An 18,026-nucleotide genomic window follows, 5' to 3' on the forward strand; every position below is an offset into this window, starting at 1 on the left:
AATTCTGGAAATAAAAAATATCCATCAGTAGGCCAATTAGATGTTAGGAACTATTTATTCCTAAGTACCAGGCATTGTAATATGCACTTTGCATGCATTATAATACATAATTTACTCTGCAAATAAGCTACCAAGTTACTACTTACTACATTTTATAAATAAGGAAATGGAAACTCACAGATGCCATATAGCTGAATAAAAAGTAGGAGAGCTGGGATCTAAATCTCTGCCTGGCACTAAAGTCAGTATTCTTTCTATTATGCTGTATTGCCTTATCTGGTTAAGTAAATAATAAATATAAAAATGAGCAGAAACCTGAAAATTCTTTATAACATTAATTGAAACATGTTAATTTTTCAACAGCTTTATTGAGATTGGTTCATATACCATATCATTCACCCATTTAAAGGGTACAATTCTGTGGTTTCTTAGTATATTCAAAGATAGGTGCAACCATCACCAAGTCAATTTTAGAACATTTTCATCACACACGCCCCCCAGTGAAGAAAAATTCGCTTTAGCTATCATTTCCCTACCTTTCCAGGTCCTACATGCTTCCCCTCCATCCACCAGTAAACCCTAGGCAGCCACTAAATCTTTATTTCTATATAGATTTCCCTGTTATGGATATTCACATGAATGGAATCATATAATACAGGGTCTTTGTGGCTGGCTTCTTTGGCTTAGCATAATGTTTTCAAGTATCATCCATATTATAGCATGTATCAGTACTTCATTTCTTTTTATGGCCAATTAATATTCCATTGTAAACACATAACCACAATTTGTTTAACTATTCATCAGTTCATAGACATTTTCACCTTTTGGCTATTATGAATAATGCTGCTATAAATTCTCAGGTAGAACAGGCCACAGTGGCTTAGCAGGCAGAGTTCTCGCCTGCCATGCCAGAGACCCAGGTTTGATTCCCGGTGCCTGCCCATGCAAAAAAAAAACATTTCTATAAAGTCTCAGGTAAATGTTTTCATTTATCTTGGATAAATGCCTAAGAGTGAAATTGCTGGGAAATATAACATTTCATTGTTTAAGGAACTGCTAAACTATTTTCAGTAATTACAATTTTTGTAACTTATAATTATAGCTGTAAAAATATGGAGAAGAACTGGAAGAGAATATAAACCAAGATGGATTTGTGGTGGCAGGATCATGTGAATTTTTTTTTTTTTTAAATGGGTTGGTGTTGCTGTGAAACATAGGAAATGCCTTTTTTTTAATAACTTAGAGCCAGAGCCAGTTAGGAAAATGAATTCAGGAAAGTATTATTTAATCTCCTCAAACCATGTAAAAGGCAAGTTTCTGTGCAGAGCTCATAGTTTGTATTAATAGATGTGACATTTTATGCCTTTAGACATAATATTTGTAAACTGACTTATTTCATATATCTCATCCAGAACTGACTACTATAGAAGTGACTCTGTTAGAGGCAGTTTTTTGCCCCTAAATTTGTGGAGTTTGTAGAAGGCACACAGAACCTTTAAGACTTATTTTATTTTTCTCCTTACACTCGTGTTGAGATATACTCAAATTTATAGTCAGCGGTCAAACTAAGGAGGAGGAGAGGGACTCCTCCTAGCAACACTGGAAATGGAAACAGCTTTGACTCAGAGTCAGATCCCTTCAGGTTTGGATCCCTGTTCTTCGATGACTAATTTGAAGTTGTTATTTAACCTCTCCAAGCCTATTTTGCTGTTTTCCTAACATGGCTTGTGAGGTTTAATTTAGGTAACACTTGTAAAACACCTGAATATGTTGCACATAGTAGATATTCGTGCATTGGTTCTCTTCTTCCTTTCCTTCTTTTTTGGGAATTTGTCAGTTAAATATTTATTGGGAACTTAGACAGAGGATTCTGACGTGGGCTCTGCCTTTGATTCTTAGTATACTGTTTCAAAACCAAAATAAAACGAGTCCCTCCAAAATAAGCCACATTTTAACGGCACTTTGCTGAAACTGCCTAAAATCCTTTAAATTATTGTAAGCATTCCTTAATACTCCTTAACATTCCATTCCATGTTGGATACATCTGGATTTCTGCCCTCTTGCCTCAGAATAGCTCACTCTATTGTTTACATTTTGACAGCTCCTAGAATGAGAGTTCCTCAGGTCTTTTATTATCTTTTTGAAGTATTGGCTATTCTGTATAGCTAAAAAATTTTCAGTTCTGTGACCCTAGTCAACTTCAGAAATTTTTGTGTATGAGATTTAAACCTGTACTACAAATTTAGATTGTTTGGTGGAAAAAGACTTGCTAACATTTAAATTTGGCATTACCAGAAAGTAGCCTTAAAATAAAAGTGTCTTTTTCAGAAATTATAGTAATATATTTGGTGTCTTAAGTAGTTTGTAAACTGTGAAAGCAGTATACCTACGTAGGGTAGCTAATGCAAATAGAACGTGTGTTGGGAATTGTGGGCTGTAAGAATGTGTGTGTTTCACAACTGTAATGTAACCTTGCCCTGAAGAGGGAGAATGTGATATAGGACACAACTGGAAGCAGTTTGGCTGGGGTCTGTCTATGATTCAGAAGCCTCACTGAGGGATGGGTCTGGAACCGGGAAAGAAGCTGCTGCCTTTCTAACTGCTCATATCTCTAGGGGAGATTTGGTATTAATTTGAAAGAAAGCTAATGTCTATGTTAATGAATCACTCCTATTGATGATTTTTTAAATTAGTTCAATGTTCAGGGGATTAAATGGGATGGGAAAGGATTGCTATACAAAGAAGGGGTCTGGAAAGAACAGATTGGAGTGAGTGTACATAAATGTACCAATGAATAACTATGCTATGACTTTCCAAATGCAGTGGAAGAGAAGAATGAACTTTTATTAAGTACCTACTTGTGCAGGCATTATGCTGGGAGGACCTTTATATGCATTACCTTGGTTCCTAAACATTATGAGGAATTAAAACCTACATATACCTTTCTCCTAAGACATTATACCATGCTACCTACAATTCCTATGATAAATAATGTTGTATGTAATCTTCAAGTTAAGAGGGCTTTTTAAAGCAAGACCTACAGCCCAGAAACCATTAAAGAAAAATTTGGTAAATTTGACCACATAAAAATTAGACAGCTGCATGAAAAAAAATTCTGTAACCAAACAACAAACTGGGAAATTTCTTTTATGCATAAAGCACTCTTACAAACCAATAGGAAAAAGATCAGAGCTAATAGAAACATGAGCAACCATATAGTTATAAAAAAGGAAATACATGAAAAGATGTTAAAACTCACTGACAATTGAGGAAATGCAAAATAAAACCATATTACCATTTTACATCTAAAAGATTAACAGAGACCTGTTAGGGTTAGAGTATGATGTAGATATTCTCATTCACTGTTGTAAACATGTATCCTTGCCTGTAACCTTTTGTTTAATCTTCTCAAGAACCCCATGAAATAGTGCTGTTATTTTTTCCCATATGACAGATGGCACAGGAAGGGTTAGATAAATTGCCCAAAGTTTAAAATTGGAGAACTGGAATTGGAACACAGACACTCCTCTGACAGAGCCCTGGCTTTTGACATAAAACATGCATCATTATCCCCATCCACTCACCATTGATGAGCCTTGAGGGCATCCACTAAATATTTATAAAGCCAAATATAATGATGTTCACTATCATTTATCAAACATCTTCTACATGTCAGATTCTGGGAATTTTATATTTTATCTCATCAGATCCTCACAACAATTTAACAAGTAAATGGTAGCATTTCTTTTTTTACAGAAGAGAAAATCTTAAAAGGATTAGGGTCATTTCTTTAAAGAACTACAGCTAGCAAATGTCACAGCCTTATTTCAACCCATAGTCATATGGAACATAGTCATACTCCACACGCCCCATGTTTCTGGGGTTATATGTGAGAATATGATGACAGGATACATATAAAACTTTAAGCATCCTATCTCATCTCTGGGGCATGTTTGCATATGGAAGGGTCTGATATTCTGTGTTTCCTTGGTCTCTGCTCAGTTTATAGTCATACCAGGCTAACTATGTCCTTGGCTTATAGTATCTGCTCTGAATCCCTATCTGCCCACTTAGTTAGACTTGATGACCTGAACATTTTAAGAATTCCTTTCCCCTTAGAACAGAGATAGTCTAGGGCTTCAGGGATGGGCTTTCAGAGTGAATCACTTGCATTTGTATCCGTTTTTATTTCTGAATGCATTGAAAGGGCAGGGTCCATCAGTTATCATCGGGTTTGTAAAGAAGTAAGAACCACTGACTTAGAATCTAAGCAGCCACCGTGCTTCATTTGTCATGTGCCTGGTCCCATTTAAGCCTTCAGCTAAGGATTAACCTAACAGAATGCCTCATGCCATGACCTCTGTAACAGAATAAAAGTCACCTACCGCAATTTTATTTATAACCCCTTCATTCCTCCATCAGAATATTTCACTCACCCAGAACTGAGGAACAGATTGTACAGGCATTATATGGAAGCTGAAATGCAAAATGGTTTCCTTAGTTCCTTCCTGAATCACTTCCCTAAACTTAGAGGTGGTGATGGGTGGAAAGAAAGGGGATCAGTTACAGTGATTCAAATTAGCATAGATAACATTCTATTATACTATCCTTCCTCACCTCTGTCTCTCTACCCCCACCCCCATTCAACAAGAAGAAACCTGAATTGTTAGGACAGAAAACCTCAACTAAATAAAAAAGATCCAAACTGGAGAAGAAGATGTTTCATAGAAAAAAAATGAAGTTCTAAGACATCTTGCAAGGAATAAATACACAAATTCGTAGTGGGTTCTAAATTAATGGAAGAAAAGCTAAGGTGAATAATAGTATGCTTTTGATGTTTTAGGCCGGACCAGATGATATCAAGAACTTTGATGCAGCATTTACAGAAGAAACAGTTCCATATTCTGTGTGTGTGTCTTCTGACTATTCGATAGTGAATGCCAGCGTAATGGAGGCAGACGATGCCTTCCTGGGTTTCTCTTATGCACCTCCTTCAGAAGACTTATTTTTGTGAACTGTTTGCCATTCGGAAAACATTGAACAGACATAAGCCTAGGGATGGGACTGAAATTCCTATTTTTGTGAATATATTAAAAATACATTTTAACTAGTGCCTCATTTTTACATGTCATGTTGAAAACTATGAAAAATGTATTTTCTGCTGTATGCAAGAAAATAGGGCATTTCAAAGAGCTAAGTTTTGAATTAAAGTTTGTATTCTCGTTTATTAACAACTCTTGTTTATTTTTAAACAGAAGCTTTAAAACTATTATTCTTAGCATTACCTATTTTAAAGAAAACATTTTTGCTATTGACTGTTTTTCTTCCCTCTGAGTTTATACTAACATCTAAACAAAATAGGCTGTTTTTCAACATTCTATTTCAATTCATTTAACATATTCTAATGCCTTTGTAACTATCCACTATGACTTTTGTTTTCAAATCAAAACTATGCAATTGATACAATGATTGTTTAAGAAGAAACCGTATCTTTCCAGATTAAATTACTGTTTGAAATAATCATTTCTTGGTAGGATTAAAATGTAAAGGCATAGTTAACACATTGGCTGCTAGCTAAAACTTTAAATAACCATTCATTCTGCAGATCATTTAAGATTGAACAAAAGGAAATCCTTTGCTTTTGAAGAACCAATTCAAAATTGTGAATATTTTTTCTCTGGAGGAATAGAAGTTTAGTAGTTAGAAGTTTTTAGTATTCCCAAGTATCTGAAGGTAACAAACTATTGCTGGATGTTTTTTTAGGTGGTGCCAAAAATAAATGTTTATGTGTCATGTATTTATATTACAAATATATTCTATTTATTTTCACATTGTTAGTTTTTGGTCTTTTGAATGTACACTGTTAAGTAGGTCTAAATCTTGGCATTTGCTTTTGCAAATAACTGTTTAAAAACTGTCTTCCTGCTTGGATAAGTTAAAAAAAAAAAGTTAGAGCTTTCTAATTGGGAATTTAAAAGTAGGATATCAAATTCTGGGTCAATGTAAATGTATATAGTTTCATTACTATCTAACAAAGTAATAATTCAGGCAGATGCATATTTTGCATCCTACCTATTTAGAAAAAAGTATAGGGAACATATCCTAAAATGTAGCATATCAACTAACTTGTGCATTTGTAATTTTAAAATAGAATAGCTACAGAAAAACTAAAGAATGCTTAATCCTGATGCTTAGTTTGTGATGGAAGTTTTTGAAGTCAGGTAGGAAACATTATTGTGAAAGAATTTAGTGACCTAGTTTAGATGCTCCAAGAACAAGCATTCTTCAATGTATTTTTCTAGAGAGAGAATCACAAAAATATTCCACACCAATCCCCTTTGGCTTAAAAATAAATGATCAGCAGGAAGGGGCTGGGGAAGGAGGAGGGAGGGAATGCTTTTGTCAGATTAATAGTATTTACATCCAATACACTGAATCTTCCTTCAGAGGTAAGACTAATATCTATACTGTAAATATTTGGTTTATTTGGCACCACTGTTAAGTTCTGCTTTTACACAAAACTCTCTGCTTCTTAGAGAACAAAATAAAAACTGGAGCCTCTTGTATGCATTTTTCTTTACTCATCCATTACTTAATCCAGCTGCCAAAAATGAAAGTGCAATATTGTATTTTTTAAGAACAAATTTAAAATAAAATTTTGATGTTTCTTAGATCACAAGAAATACAAATCTATATAGCATAATAAAACCTGAAATAAGATTATCATCTAATTCTTGTCATTATTTGTAGTAAAACTTGATGATGCTTAGTTACAATAATCATTACAAATAATACTTCATGTGTGTGAGGAAGAAGTATAAAATTTTAACAAAATATGGAGATCAGCACCCAAATTACTAGATTATCATAGGTTATTTTTTTTTAATATCCAAGGAACAAAATGTCCTCCAAGTTTCAAGTTTATCTTTTCACTCGGGTTATGCTGTATCTTTTACAACTATGTATGCCCTTTGAATAGCTGAAGCATTTCATTACCAAAATTAACTCAAAAGTCTATATGAGGGGCGGTGCAATGGTGGTGCAGTGGCAGAATCCTCACCTGCCATACCAGAGACCCGGGTTCAATTCCCAAAGCCTGCCCATGCCAAAAAAAAAAAAAGTCTATATGATAATCCTATAACATTCCTCATATTACCTTTATCTCATATTTTATTACATAAGAGCCCAGGGCAGACAATTATTAAATTTGTTTGGCCTACCTGGAGGAGGTGCTAAGTGATGTAGAAATTGGTAGCAAGTGTTATGCATAAAGCTTTAATATGTCAAAATTGTTTTTGAATTTAAGAAATTTACAAAGGCAGTCAATAAGCACTGTTTGGATGTAATTTCAGCAATGGTAAATAATTGATGGTGGCTTAAATATTCTAAATTTTTATCACTAAAAGTTTTATTATCAATATTTTTATCATACCTGTAACTAGTATAGTAATTATCCATAGACATAATGATATCACGAAATTTTACAAAAATGATTTTATGAATCATGCTTTTGTGTATTTTGTATACTGTAGGAAAGCTGGGAATGAGTATGCCAATTTATTTTTGTTAGTGCTGGAATGATTTATTCAATAAGGTATGTTAAAATTTGTAACTTAATTCCTCATACATGCAGTTTGGAAGTTATATTTTTGAGGTGGGATTTTCTGTATCTGAAGGCTATTTTTTCACTTTTTGGGGGTTTTGCAAATTCTTCCATATACCAAGATGATTGCTCACAAACCCTAAAGTGGGTTCTGGGTGGCTTGAGTGCCCTGAAACAATATGCTAGGTTTGTGTGTGTGTGTCTGTGAAAAATAATCCATATACAAAAAACACAATAAATTTCAAAGTACACCGTAACAATTAATTGTAGAACAGATTTCAGAGCTTGGTATGGGTTACAGTTCCACAATTTTAGGTTTTTATTTAAAGCTGCTCCAAGACACTGGAGACTAAAAGAAATGTCAATATAATGATTCAGCAGTCATACTCATTTGCTAAACCCTACTTTCCCTGTATAACTCCACCATCTTCTTTGATATTTCTAACAATCTTTAGGGTTATTAGGGTCATATCCATACTAACTTTTCATGTTGGAAGGAAGGGGCTGTTAATATGGGATAGGAGGATGGAAGTAGTTGATGTTCTGGAGAAGCTGGCCCCTCTGGGTTTCAGGACATATCTGAATATGCCAAGTTTTATGTATAAATGAGACTGACTGGGGGGGAGGGAGAACAGAGCTGCATAGCTTTGTTCACATGCTCAAAAGGTTCACTATTATAAAAAGATTGGGGTTCTTTGCCACTTCTCCTTCACTCACCTAATCTTTAAAAATAAATTGCTCTCCAACTTAACTGTTAGCATTCCAACTTGAGATTTATCTCATTTATTTCGCATTTGTAGTATCCTGCCAAAATTGTATAATTATCCATTTGTAATTCTTTAGTAGTTAAAAGGATCTTTACACAACGGTGTTTCTAATTTCACTGTTTCTTTATATTAAGTCCGTTTTTACACTGGCCATTAAGCCAGAAAGAAAAATAAAATTGCTAGCTGTCTGAAAATATAACTTTTCTATAATTTATCCAAAGTCGAGTCAATAGAGAATAATTTAAAGAAATATTGCACCTAAAGGAAAAACTTAGAGAATAAGTTGAAAGTAATAGAGGTCATTCAGCCAATTAAAGGATCCTACAATGAAAAATAATTTTCACATATTGTACAGAAATGGTAAGTCACTGTGTGAATTTTAATAGTCTAAAACAAAGATTTACACCGTTCTAGATAGCCCTCCTTATAAAGAACCTGGCACAATGGATGGTTTTATATATCTTGCATTCGTATTACAGGAATGTATCTCCTAGGTAATCACAGATTTTTTTTCTAATATAGCAGCATTTTAAGTAAATGGGAGCAGAGATTTCCACTTCAATTTTAATTAAATCTTTTTAGGAATATTTACAATGAGTTGTATTTAAATATACTTAACTCTTGGAATCCAGAAGGCTTATTTACAGTTTATTTGACCCATTCATATGATCATATTTGATCTCAGAATGTTGGATTTTTTTCAGTTCTTTCTATATAGTAGTTAATACAGCCTTGCTGCATTGGGTTTTTCTCTTGTGCCTTAATGACAATAAAGGTGCAAAAATTATAGTTTGCTTTAAATGACACATTGATATTGAACTCTAACACGTTACTTTAGTATAATACCTCTTACCAATATAACATCAGAGTTTAAAAACGAAGCTTGTTGGACTTTTACATTTAAGATCTGTATATTTTGCTATATGTAAGTAAATTATTGAATTTACTCAATGGAAAATATTAAAAGGGAAAAATGTCAGCTATGTAAAATGCAAAAAATAAAATTAAACTCACTGAATCCTATCACCTTAAATATTTGAACCATTTACCAGATTACATATAAAAGGATCAGCAATTTGGAGCAAAGGGAAAATTAGAGGTAGTGGGTGGGAAATAACGTAATCCAGGTAAGAACAATGTATAAAAATATATGACAGCAGATCCTGTATAGCTGCTGGATGAGAGACAAAGGGGGGATAGATGGGACTCTGGCTTACATAAGACAGTCCTCTTCCACCCCACGCTACGCTGAATTTTTAAAAATTGAGATGAGCTTATCAGAAAGTATTCAACTTTATACTTCTGCCCAGCCAATACTGTGTGTGACCGTACCTACATTAATGTTGCTTCTTGCATAACGTGTGCTTGTTTTGCACATCGAATATCTACTTAAAATTTTCAACTGATTGAAAGTGTCTAAATCGCAACCTACCCCTGAAAATTTGTTACTGACATTCAATGTATATCCTGTCATAATAAAGTGCTCTAAGTATTAATAAGATGTTGACTCTAGATGTCACCATCATTTTTGAAGTGCTGTAATGTGTGATCATTAAATGGTTTTAAATTCTATTCTTATACCTAACACTTTAAAGGATGTATTAAATACTGCCATGAATGGTGAATTGACCACAAGAAACCTATTGGGATATTTTACTGGACTAGGTTGATAGGAAAATCCATTATTACTGTAGCACTGATCTAATTAATTAAACCCTAAAATATGAGGATATTGTCTTGAAGGATTGATTCTACCATCAAGTATTTGGCCCATCACCAGACTGTAGCCTATTTCTTCCCTTTAGAATAATATTCATTGCCTCAAAATTGCAATATGAGAAAGTGTAGACAGTTCCTTTGCTGTGGGAAATTTATCTCTACTCCGGGAAAGCATTTTTTTTTTTTCACCTCACAGCTAATAAATAGTCCCCCCAGAGGAATAAAGCCTGTGGTGGGTCTTTTTTGTCACCCTACTAACCATTGAAGACAATGCTCTCAATTACTTTTTCATAGAAAATGGTCCAACTCTCCTCTCTCCCATTTCTCTCCCCATGCAATGGAATGGAACTGAAAAACAATGAAATAATACTAATGAGGGAGGACTCAATAAGGTTTAAATATTTTTTAACAGCTTTATTGAGATGTAATTCACGTACCTTATAGAACATTTTTATTACCCTAAAAAGAAACCCTGTACACTCCCCATTTCCTCCCAAACCCTTCTCATGCCACCTCCTGACAACCACTAATCTAGTTTCTAACTGTAGATTTCTAGACATTTCATGTAAATAGAATCACACAAAATATGGCCTTTATCTTTCACTGTTTTCAAGGTCCATCTGTGTTACAACATGTATCAATACTTCATTGCTTTTTTGGCCAGACAATATTCATTTGTATGGGAATATATCTTATTTAACCATTTATTAGTTGACGGACATTTGAGTTTCCATTTTTTAGCTATTATGAGTAATGCCATTATGAACATGTGTATACAACTTTGTTTTGGTGTATTTTTGTTTTTGTTTTTTGCTTAACAATTTTGCTTGCCCACAATTCTGCCTAAGCTGGAACTGGCAGACAGAGTCACTTTTGCTACATCCTATCATTTACAGCAGGTCACAGAACCAGCTCAAATTCAAGGGGAGGAAATTAAACAATGTTGTGAAAACTTGGAGGCACGGTTTATTGTGGGCCACAAAATAGCAGTCAACACGGAGTATGAACCTTGGATTGGATATTCAGAATGGGATGCCATTGGCATATCCAAGGTAGTGGCTGAAACCATTGGGTAGCATCACTCTGGATATGGAGATTGGTAAGGGCAGAAAACCGAACCTCTGAACCTTGCAGACATAGAAGACCTGTGCCTTGAGTGGTGTGACTTCCTCGTTTCTCAGAAGCCCTTGTTAATACTGTTTCTTCATCTACATTCATGTCAACATTTTGGGGGATTTTTGTTGCTAGTCCTGTTTTTGGGGGGGGGGGGAGTGGGGAAGGAGTCGGGGTGAGGTGGGTGCATGGTCCTGGAATTGAACATGGGTCTCCCTCATGGACGGCAAGCATTCTACCACTGCACCACCCATGCACCTCAATCCTCTTTCTTAACCATCGTCTTAGTATTCACCAGTTTAACCTTAATGATAACTGGCCTAGCAAAAACTTCTAATTAGGAAGTTTTTACATATTAATTATTTGCTCTGGTTAAATCTGTCTAGAGGCACTAACTTAAGCTGTCTAGCTTCTGCAGCCCAAAGAAAGAGAATCCCTGTATGAGAGGGAGTATTTGTCAGTGAAAAAAGGTCTCCCACACAGCATCCTTTCCCCAAGCTCGATAACCTTTGGGAAAAAAATTTTTTAGAGCAGTTGTAGGTTTACAGAAGTATCATGCCCTAAGTACAGAGTTTCCATACTGTTCTCCCACCCCCACCTCCCACTCAGTTTTTCCTATTATTTTGCATTGATGTGATACCTTTGTTACAATTAGTGAAACAATATTATTGCAATTATACATTAACTACAGCTCATAGCCGTCAGAGTTCATTCTTCGTGTTATACAGTTCTATGCTGTTGTTATTGTTTTCTGATGACTAATGTACAACCTAAAATTTCCAATTTTTCCACGTTCAAATATAAAATTCAGTAGCGTTAAGTACATTCACAAAGTTGTGACTCCATCACTATCACCCATTGCCAAAACTTTTGCATCACTCCAAACAGAAACTCTGTACCAATAAAAATTAATCCCCCTATTCCCCAGCCCTACCCAGCCCCTGCTAACCTGTATTCTAGTTTCTGATTTTATGAATTAGCACTTTCTACTTGTTTTGTATCAGTAAAATAATGCAATATTTCTTTTGTGTCTGGCTTGACTTAACATGTCTTCAAGGTCCATCCATATTAGCATGTATCAGAAGTTCATTCCTTTTTATAGCTGAATAATATTCCAGTGTGTATAAACCTCATCTTGTTTACCCATCCATCAGATATTTGCACACTGTGGACATCAGTGTGCAAATATCTGTTTGAGTCTCTGCTTTCAATTCTTTTATACCTAGATATTGCATTACCAGGTCATATAATTCTACATTTAAATTTCTGAGGATTGTGAAACTGTTTTCCACAGTGGCAAACACCATTTCCATTTCCAACAGAGTGTTTCTATTTGTCCACATCCTCTCCAAAACTTGTTTTTTTAAATGGTAGTCATTCTAGAAAGTATGAAATGTTATCTCATGGTTTTGATTTGCGGTTTCCTGATAGCAAATGACATTGAGCATGTTTTCACTTATTTTTTGGCCATTCATATAGCTTCTTTAGAAAAATATCTTTTTGCCATTTTTAAATGAGGTTGTTTGTCTTTTCGTTAGGTTGTAAGATTTATTTATATATTCTGGATATTAAGCCCTTATCAGATATCAGATATGTTTTCCAAACATTTTCTCCCATTCTGTAAATCTTCTGTTTACTTTCCTGATAAAGTCCTTTGAGGCAGCGCACAAGTTTCTGAATGGACATGTGCTTTCATTTCCCCTGGGTATACCTAAGAATGGTAAAGAAACCAACCACCTAGAACCAGTTAGTAGCTAATCTTTGCTTATCCCATCTGTAACTTTTCTTCCCTAACTTTTCTGGCATTGAGCTCAAAGTTATATAACCTGAGCATGCTGAGAAATACGGACTGACCTCCCTAAATGACCCCCAAGACACCAAGAACAAAATCATCCCCCCTTGGAACCATATAGTTGGGTGAATGAAGAACAGTTGGAAGCAAATCCAATGTGAGAGGCCCTTCAACAAGTGAAGTCAGTCTGGGGCCTGCCTTACCATATGTGGACAAATCTGTACCTGACCAAAACCACACCAAGCTAACTTTCCCCATCACCTTCTAACCCAGTAAATCTTAGTCCTGAAGTGGGGGAAACAGATTTGAGTCTTGTTTGCCTTTCCTTTGCTGGTCGCCCTCACAGTTAAGCTCTTTCTTTTCTTAAAAGCAAAGAGTCAGATAATCAACCTTTGTGCCCCTCCGGCAGCGAGCCCTTGCTCTGCGATACTATTGCAGAACAATATGGAAACCTTATGTTTCATAAGGTTGTCAACTTTTACATTTTAAATTGAACTTTTAAGTTTTTAAATAACCATTGACACCTTGGCCTGTGATAACAGAAAAAACACACAGTACCCCTAACTTCTTTGCCTTGCCCCAACGAGCAAGGAGGAAAACAAAGAGGCGGGAACCAATCAAGTTTGTTCTCTGGCTTGTCGGGAAGACGTGGCTTCCCGGCAGCCTCAGCGCAGCGTCCCAACGGCCGGAGGAGCGAGCATGCGCGATAGCCCCGCCCTCGGCGCCTGGGAGGTGCCAAGCTTAAGGGATCAAGCTGCGTGGGTGCGAAGTGGCGAGCGTCACTCCAGGTGGTGCTGCTGTGCTGCAGGAAAGTGCCATGATGCTTGGGTGGGTCTCGGGCCTAATGTGTGAGGCGTAACTACCCTCATTTCGCTGTGGTTGTGAGGAGTTCTTGCTTCCTGCTCCGTCCTCTTCCGCGTTGTTCCTTCTGACAGAGCAAGGAGTGAAGATAAGATCGGCCTTGTTGCAAGTGAACCAACATGTGGGTTATTGAGGCTACGTGAAGACTTGCAAAATTTTATCCCATATATCTTGTTTAATGCTTTTTCACAGGCTTCCGTGTGTTTTCTTTTACCTTTCCCTTTCTTGAAAATACAGCCACTCCTCAGGCCCTCCACTTCTGGGTGGGTGAGGGCCTAGAGCTCCAGCTCTTTCTGCCTCGCGCTACCGGGTCATATCCAATCCCTGGAATATCTGGAGCACGTCAAAGTCAATATATCACAAACATTTCCATAGAGCAGAAGCATCTATCCACACCCGTATTAAAACCCGGTTATCTTTTGACTGACTTCTTCCCCAAGTTGTACAGGCTAATGGCTAGGTTCAGTATGAAAAATCCTTAGAAGTCTGGGTGCCATCGCCTCCATTCCATGAAATTCCATCCCTTGTGACTATCGCAGTAGTCAGAAACTGATAACCAACTCTTCCCCTATTTTATTCCATTTTCCACACAGACGGCAAGCATTGATTTCTAAAATAAAAATCTGACTATATTACTCTTTCAAAAAAAAAAAAAAAGCTTATTGGCTTCTCTTTGCCTATATACAGACCTTACCCAACCATTTTACTATTGCCAGTTTCCCTTCATTTAGCCCCAAAACCTGAGTAATGAAGCAGAAATATGATGTCCTGAACTCATTTTAAGTTCATTGTTCATTTGAACAGAGAAATTCTGAAGTCTTACCCCCAAGTGAACCCTTAAAAGAATAGTTTCAATGACTTCCTTTGGAAAATGGTCGAAGCTCCAGGGAGTGGGAGTGTGCACCCAGTTACAGTAGGTCTGATAACTGGATGAAGCCATACTAATGGCAGGAAACACCTATGTCAGGAAAACTTTCTCCTCCTTTTCACTTCTCCTTCCAGTTAGTGAAATGGGTATCATCTATCAAATGTCATTTTTAAAGCAACATCCATAGCTTCTTCTCTATGACTCCATTATATTCAATCAAAATATCCTAAACTAAGGCACTAGAAAATATTAACGCTACATAAAGATGACCTCAAATTTTGTGAAATATTTCACATCTGTTGTTACTTTTGTGCGTCTTAGTATATTCATATTTATACATCGCCCTTGTGTTATAATTGTGTATGTATCTGACGTCCATCACTGGACTCTGTCTGAAGGTTGAGGAACAAATTTAGCCCAACTTTGTATCCCCAGCACCTAGGACAGACTCTGGTATCCATTAAATAGTAGGTGTCCAATAAGTTTTATAATAAATGTATTAGTCATTATTTCTGACTTCTCTAAACTGGTAACTCCTTGAAGACCAGATCCAATCTTAATCTTTTTATCCTTAGCACCTAATACAATTACTGGCATATATTGTTTCTATGAAATGAAAATGAATTTTTTTCATTTCATAGAAACAATATGAAATGGATTTTACATCTTCCACTTCCTAGTCACATACTATGGTTTAATGTTTTAAGTCAGTGACTGACAACGCATAAAGTTGGAAGTGGTCTTAAGTCTACTACAACCCCTTCATTTCCTATAGATGAAGGTTTTGATCCAAGAAAGGTCAGGTGATTATCTCAAGCACATGGGAAACTCTAATTCTAAAACCAGATTCTCAGATTTCCCTTGTTAGTACTCATTCTACTACACTCTTAATTAGACTGACTTCATAACACAACCTTTACCACTTTTGTTTCTTAAACGATACCTGGCAAAGAATCCTCATCATCTGATACTATTTATTCCAATAAGCACTTTTTGGAGTACCAACTCCATAAAGAGACATTTAAGACTCTGTTCTTAAATTTGCTATCTTGTGGAGGATCCTATAACCTAGTGTTGGTAAAAATTTTTATTTCCCTTTGTGTAGGAAGTTTTTTAAGTAAGGAATATTACATAATTTTATTTCACTCTCAATTTTAATAGTTTGTAAAGTTTCACTAGCGATCTTCAAAGTAAAATTTATGTTTGTTTGGTTTTTTATTTCTAGGATTTCTCAACCTTTCTATGAGTTTCACCATTTGTAGGTCTTTACCAGCAACTGTGGCTTCATCAATTAGTAATAGAGAAGAATCATTAAGTAGGAGATAATGTCCAACCTAAAAATGAAAGAGGCCGCCCTTATCTATCTTGACAGAAGCGGAGGCCTCCAAAAATTTATAGATGATTGCAAATCTTACCATGGTATGTTCAACAAAGATGACATTTTAGAATTTTTAAAATTAATTCCTTCATATAAGTATAATGACTAACATTTGTGTATTTTTACAGATTCAAAACAAAGTTATGCTGTCTTTCGATTCAATATTTTAATAAATCCCTCTGATGTTGTTGAACTAGATGCTGAACTTGGAAATTACATTTTACACCAACCTTTGAAGGCTGCTCAAGTTTTTCAATCAGTAAGTTACAGAATGAAATAATTCTAAGCTGCTTGGAATTTTTGTTAACTTTTTTGTTTGTTTTTGAAATCACAGGTCTGTTTTATTGCTATTAAGACTCTCTCACTAATTGGACAATTACAGACTGAAACTCAGGTAAGTGTTAATTAAATTTAACAAAAAAGACTAAGTTATAATACTTTCAAAATTACTCATAAATGTTTTTATATTCATAGATTTCTTTTTATTGAAGTGAAAGTCACATAACATAATATTGTTTGAATGCCAATTCAGTGGCATTTAATACAATCTCAATGTTGTGCAATCATCACCTCTACTTCCAAAACATTTTCATTCTTTTCTAAATAAAACTACATGCCCATTAGCAGTTACTTCTCATTCCCTCCTTCTCCCAGCCCATGGCAGACACCAATCTGCTTTCTTTCTGTATGAATTTACCTATTCTGAATATTTTATGGAATCATACAATATGCTTTATGCCTGGCTTCTTTCATTTGGCGTAACCATTTTGGAAGTATTCTTGTAGCCCGTAATAGTACTTATTTCCTTTTGATGCAGAATAGTGTCCTACTATATGTATATACCACAATTAAGTCATCTGTTGATGGACTATGGGTTGTTTTCACCTTTTGATTATTATTGCTATGAATATTTGTATACAAGTATTTGTTTGAATGCTTGTTTCTAATTCATTGGAGTATATACCTAGTCCTGGAATTACTGGGTCAAATGGTAATTCCTCGTTTACCTTGTTGAGGAATCACCAAACTGTTTGCAGCTGTACCACTTTGCATTCCTTCTAGCAATTATGAGATTTCCAGTATCTCCACACCTTGACAATACTTATTATTTCTTTTTTTTTATAATAGCCATTCTAATGACTATGAAGTAAAATCTCATTGAGCTTTTGATTTGTATTTTCCTAATGACTAAAGATGTTGAACATCTTTTCATGTGCTTGTTAGCCATTTGTAATCTTCTTTGGAGAAATGTCTGTTCAAGTTCTTTGCACATTTTTTAATTGGATTGCCTGTTTGTTACTGAGTTGTAATAGTTCTTTATATATTCTGGATATTAGATCCTTTTCAGGTATATGATTTGCAAATATTTCCTCCCATTCTTTATGTTGCCTTTTCACTTTCTCCATAATGATGTTCTTTGATACACAAAGTTTTCATTTTGATCATATGCAATTTATCTATTTTTACCTTTTTAGAGCTTTTGGTGTCATATCTAAGTAACTATTGCCAAAGGCAAGGTCATTTAGATTTACTCCTATGTCTTCTTCTAAGTGTTTTATATTTTTACAAGTTATGTTTAGGTCACTGATCTGTTTTAAGTTAATATTTGTGTATGTTGTAAGGTAGGGACGCACTTTCATTCTTTTGCTTGTGGAAATCCATTTGTCCCAGCACCATTTGCTGGAGAGTTTATTATTTCCCCCATTGTATGGTGTTGGCACTTTTCTTAGTTTTCCAAGGCTGCTATGACAAATACCAGCATGGGTTGGCTTGAACAACAGGAATTTATTGTCTCACACTGTAGAAGCCAGAAGTCCAACATTAAGGAATTGTTTTTCTGAAGTCTGTATCCCACTTTTAGTAATGCCGCATTTGAACAGTGGGTTCAAGTGATGTCAGTCTGACATCTCCATTTCACCTAATGT

The 18,026-nt window shown here is 35.4% G+C and overlaps 2 protein-coding genes across 20 annotated transcripts in view; both read left to right on the forward strand.

Annotated features, from left to right (window-relative positions):
- Window positions 1-6,673, forward strand: part of SGK3 (serum/glucocorticoid regulated kinase family member 3) — a 243,790-nt gene extending 237,117 nt beyond the window's left edge. For all 14 annotated transcript variants that reach the window (XM_077166923.1, XM_077166917.1, XM_077166919.1 and 11 more), the window contains one exon: window positions 4,844-6,673. In XM_077166923.1, coding sequence (XP_077023038.1) covers window positions 4,844-5,014 — 171 coding nt within the window. In that variant the 3' untranslated portion in view covers window positions 5,015-6,673. The remainder of the gene's footprint in view (window positions 1-4,843) is intronic.
- A 7,020-nt stretch (window positions 6,674-13,693) lies between these two features.
- The window catches only part of MCMDC2 (minichromosome maintenance domain containing 2), a 79,044-nt gene continuing 74,711 nt past the window's right edge, over window positions 13,694-18,026 (forward strand). For 5 of the 6 annotated variants that reach the window (XR_013178234.1, XM_077166932.1, XM_077166929.1 and 2 more), the window contains exons 1-4: window positions 13,694-13,822; window positions 15,949-16,142; window positions 16,230-16,360; window positions 16,436-16,495. Coding sequence is in view for 5 of the 6 variants with exons in the window: in XM_077166932.1 (XP_077023047.1) it covers window positions 16,049-16,142; window positions 16,230-16,360; window positions 16,436-16,495 (285 nt within the window). In the remaining variant the exon portion in view is untranslated. Of the gene's footprint in view, window positions 13,977-15,948; window positions 16,143-16,229; window positions 16,361-16,435; window positions 16,496-18,026 lie in introns of all 6 variants that reach the window. The other variant, XM_077166930.1, reaches the window with a different exon arrangement.

Source organism: Tamandua tetradactyla, chromosome 6 (genome assembly GCF_023851605.1).
Source record: "Tamandua tetradactyla isolate mTamTet1 chromosome 6, mTamTet1.pri, whole genome shotgun sequence".
Lineage (NCBI taxonomy): Eukaryota > Metazoa > Chordata > Mammalia > Pilosa > Myrmecophagidae > Tamandua > Tamandua tetradactyla.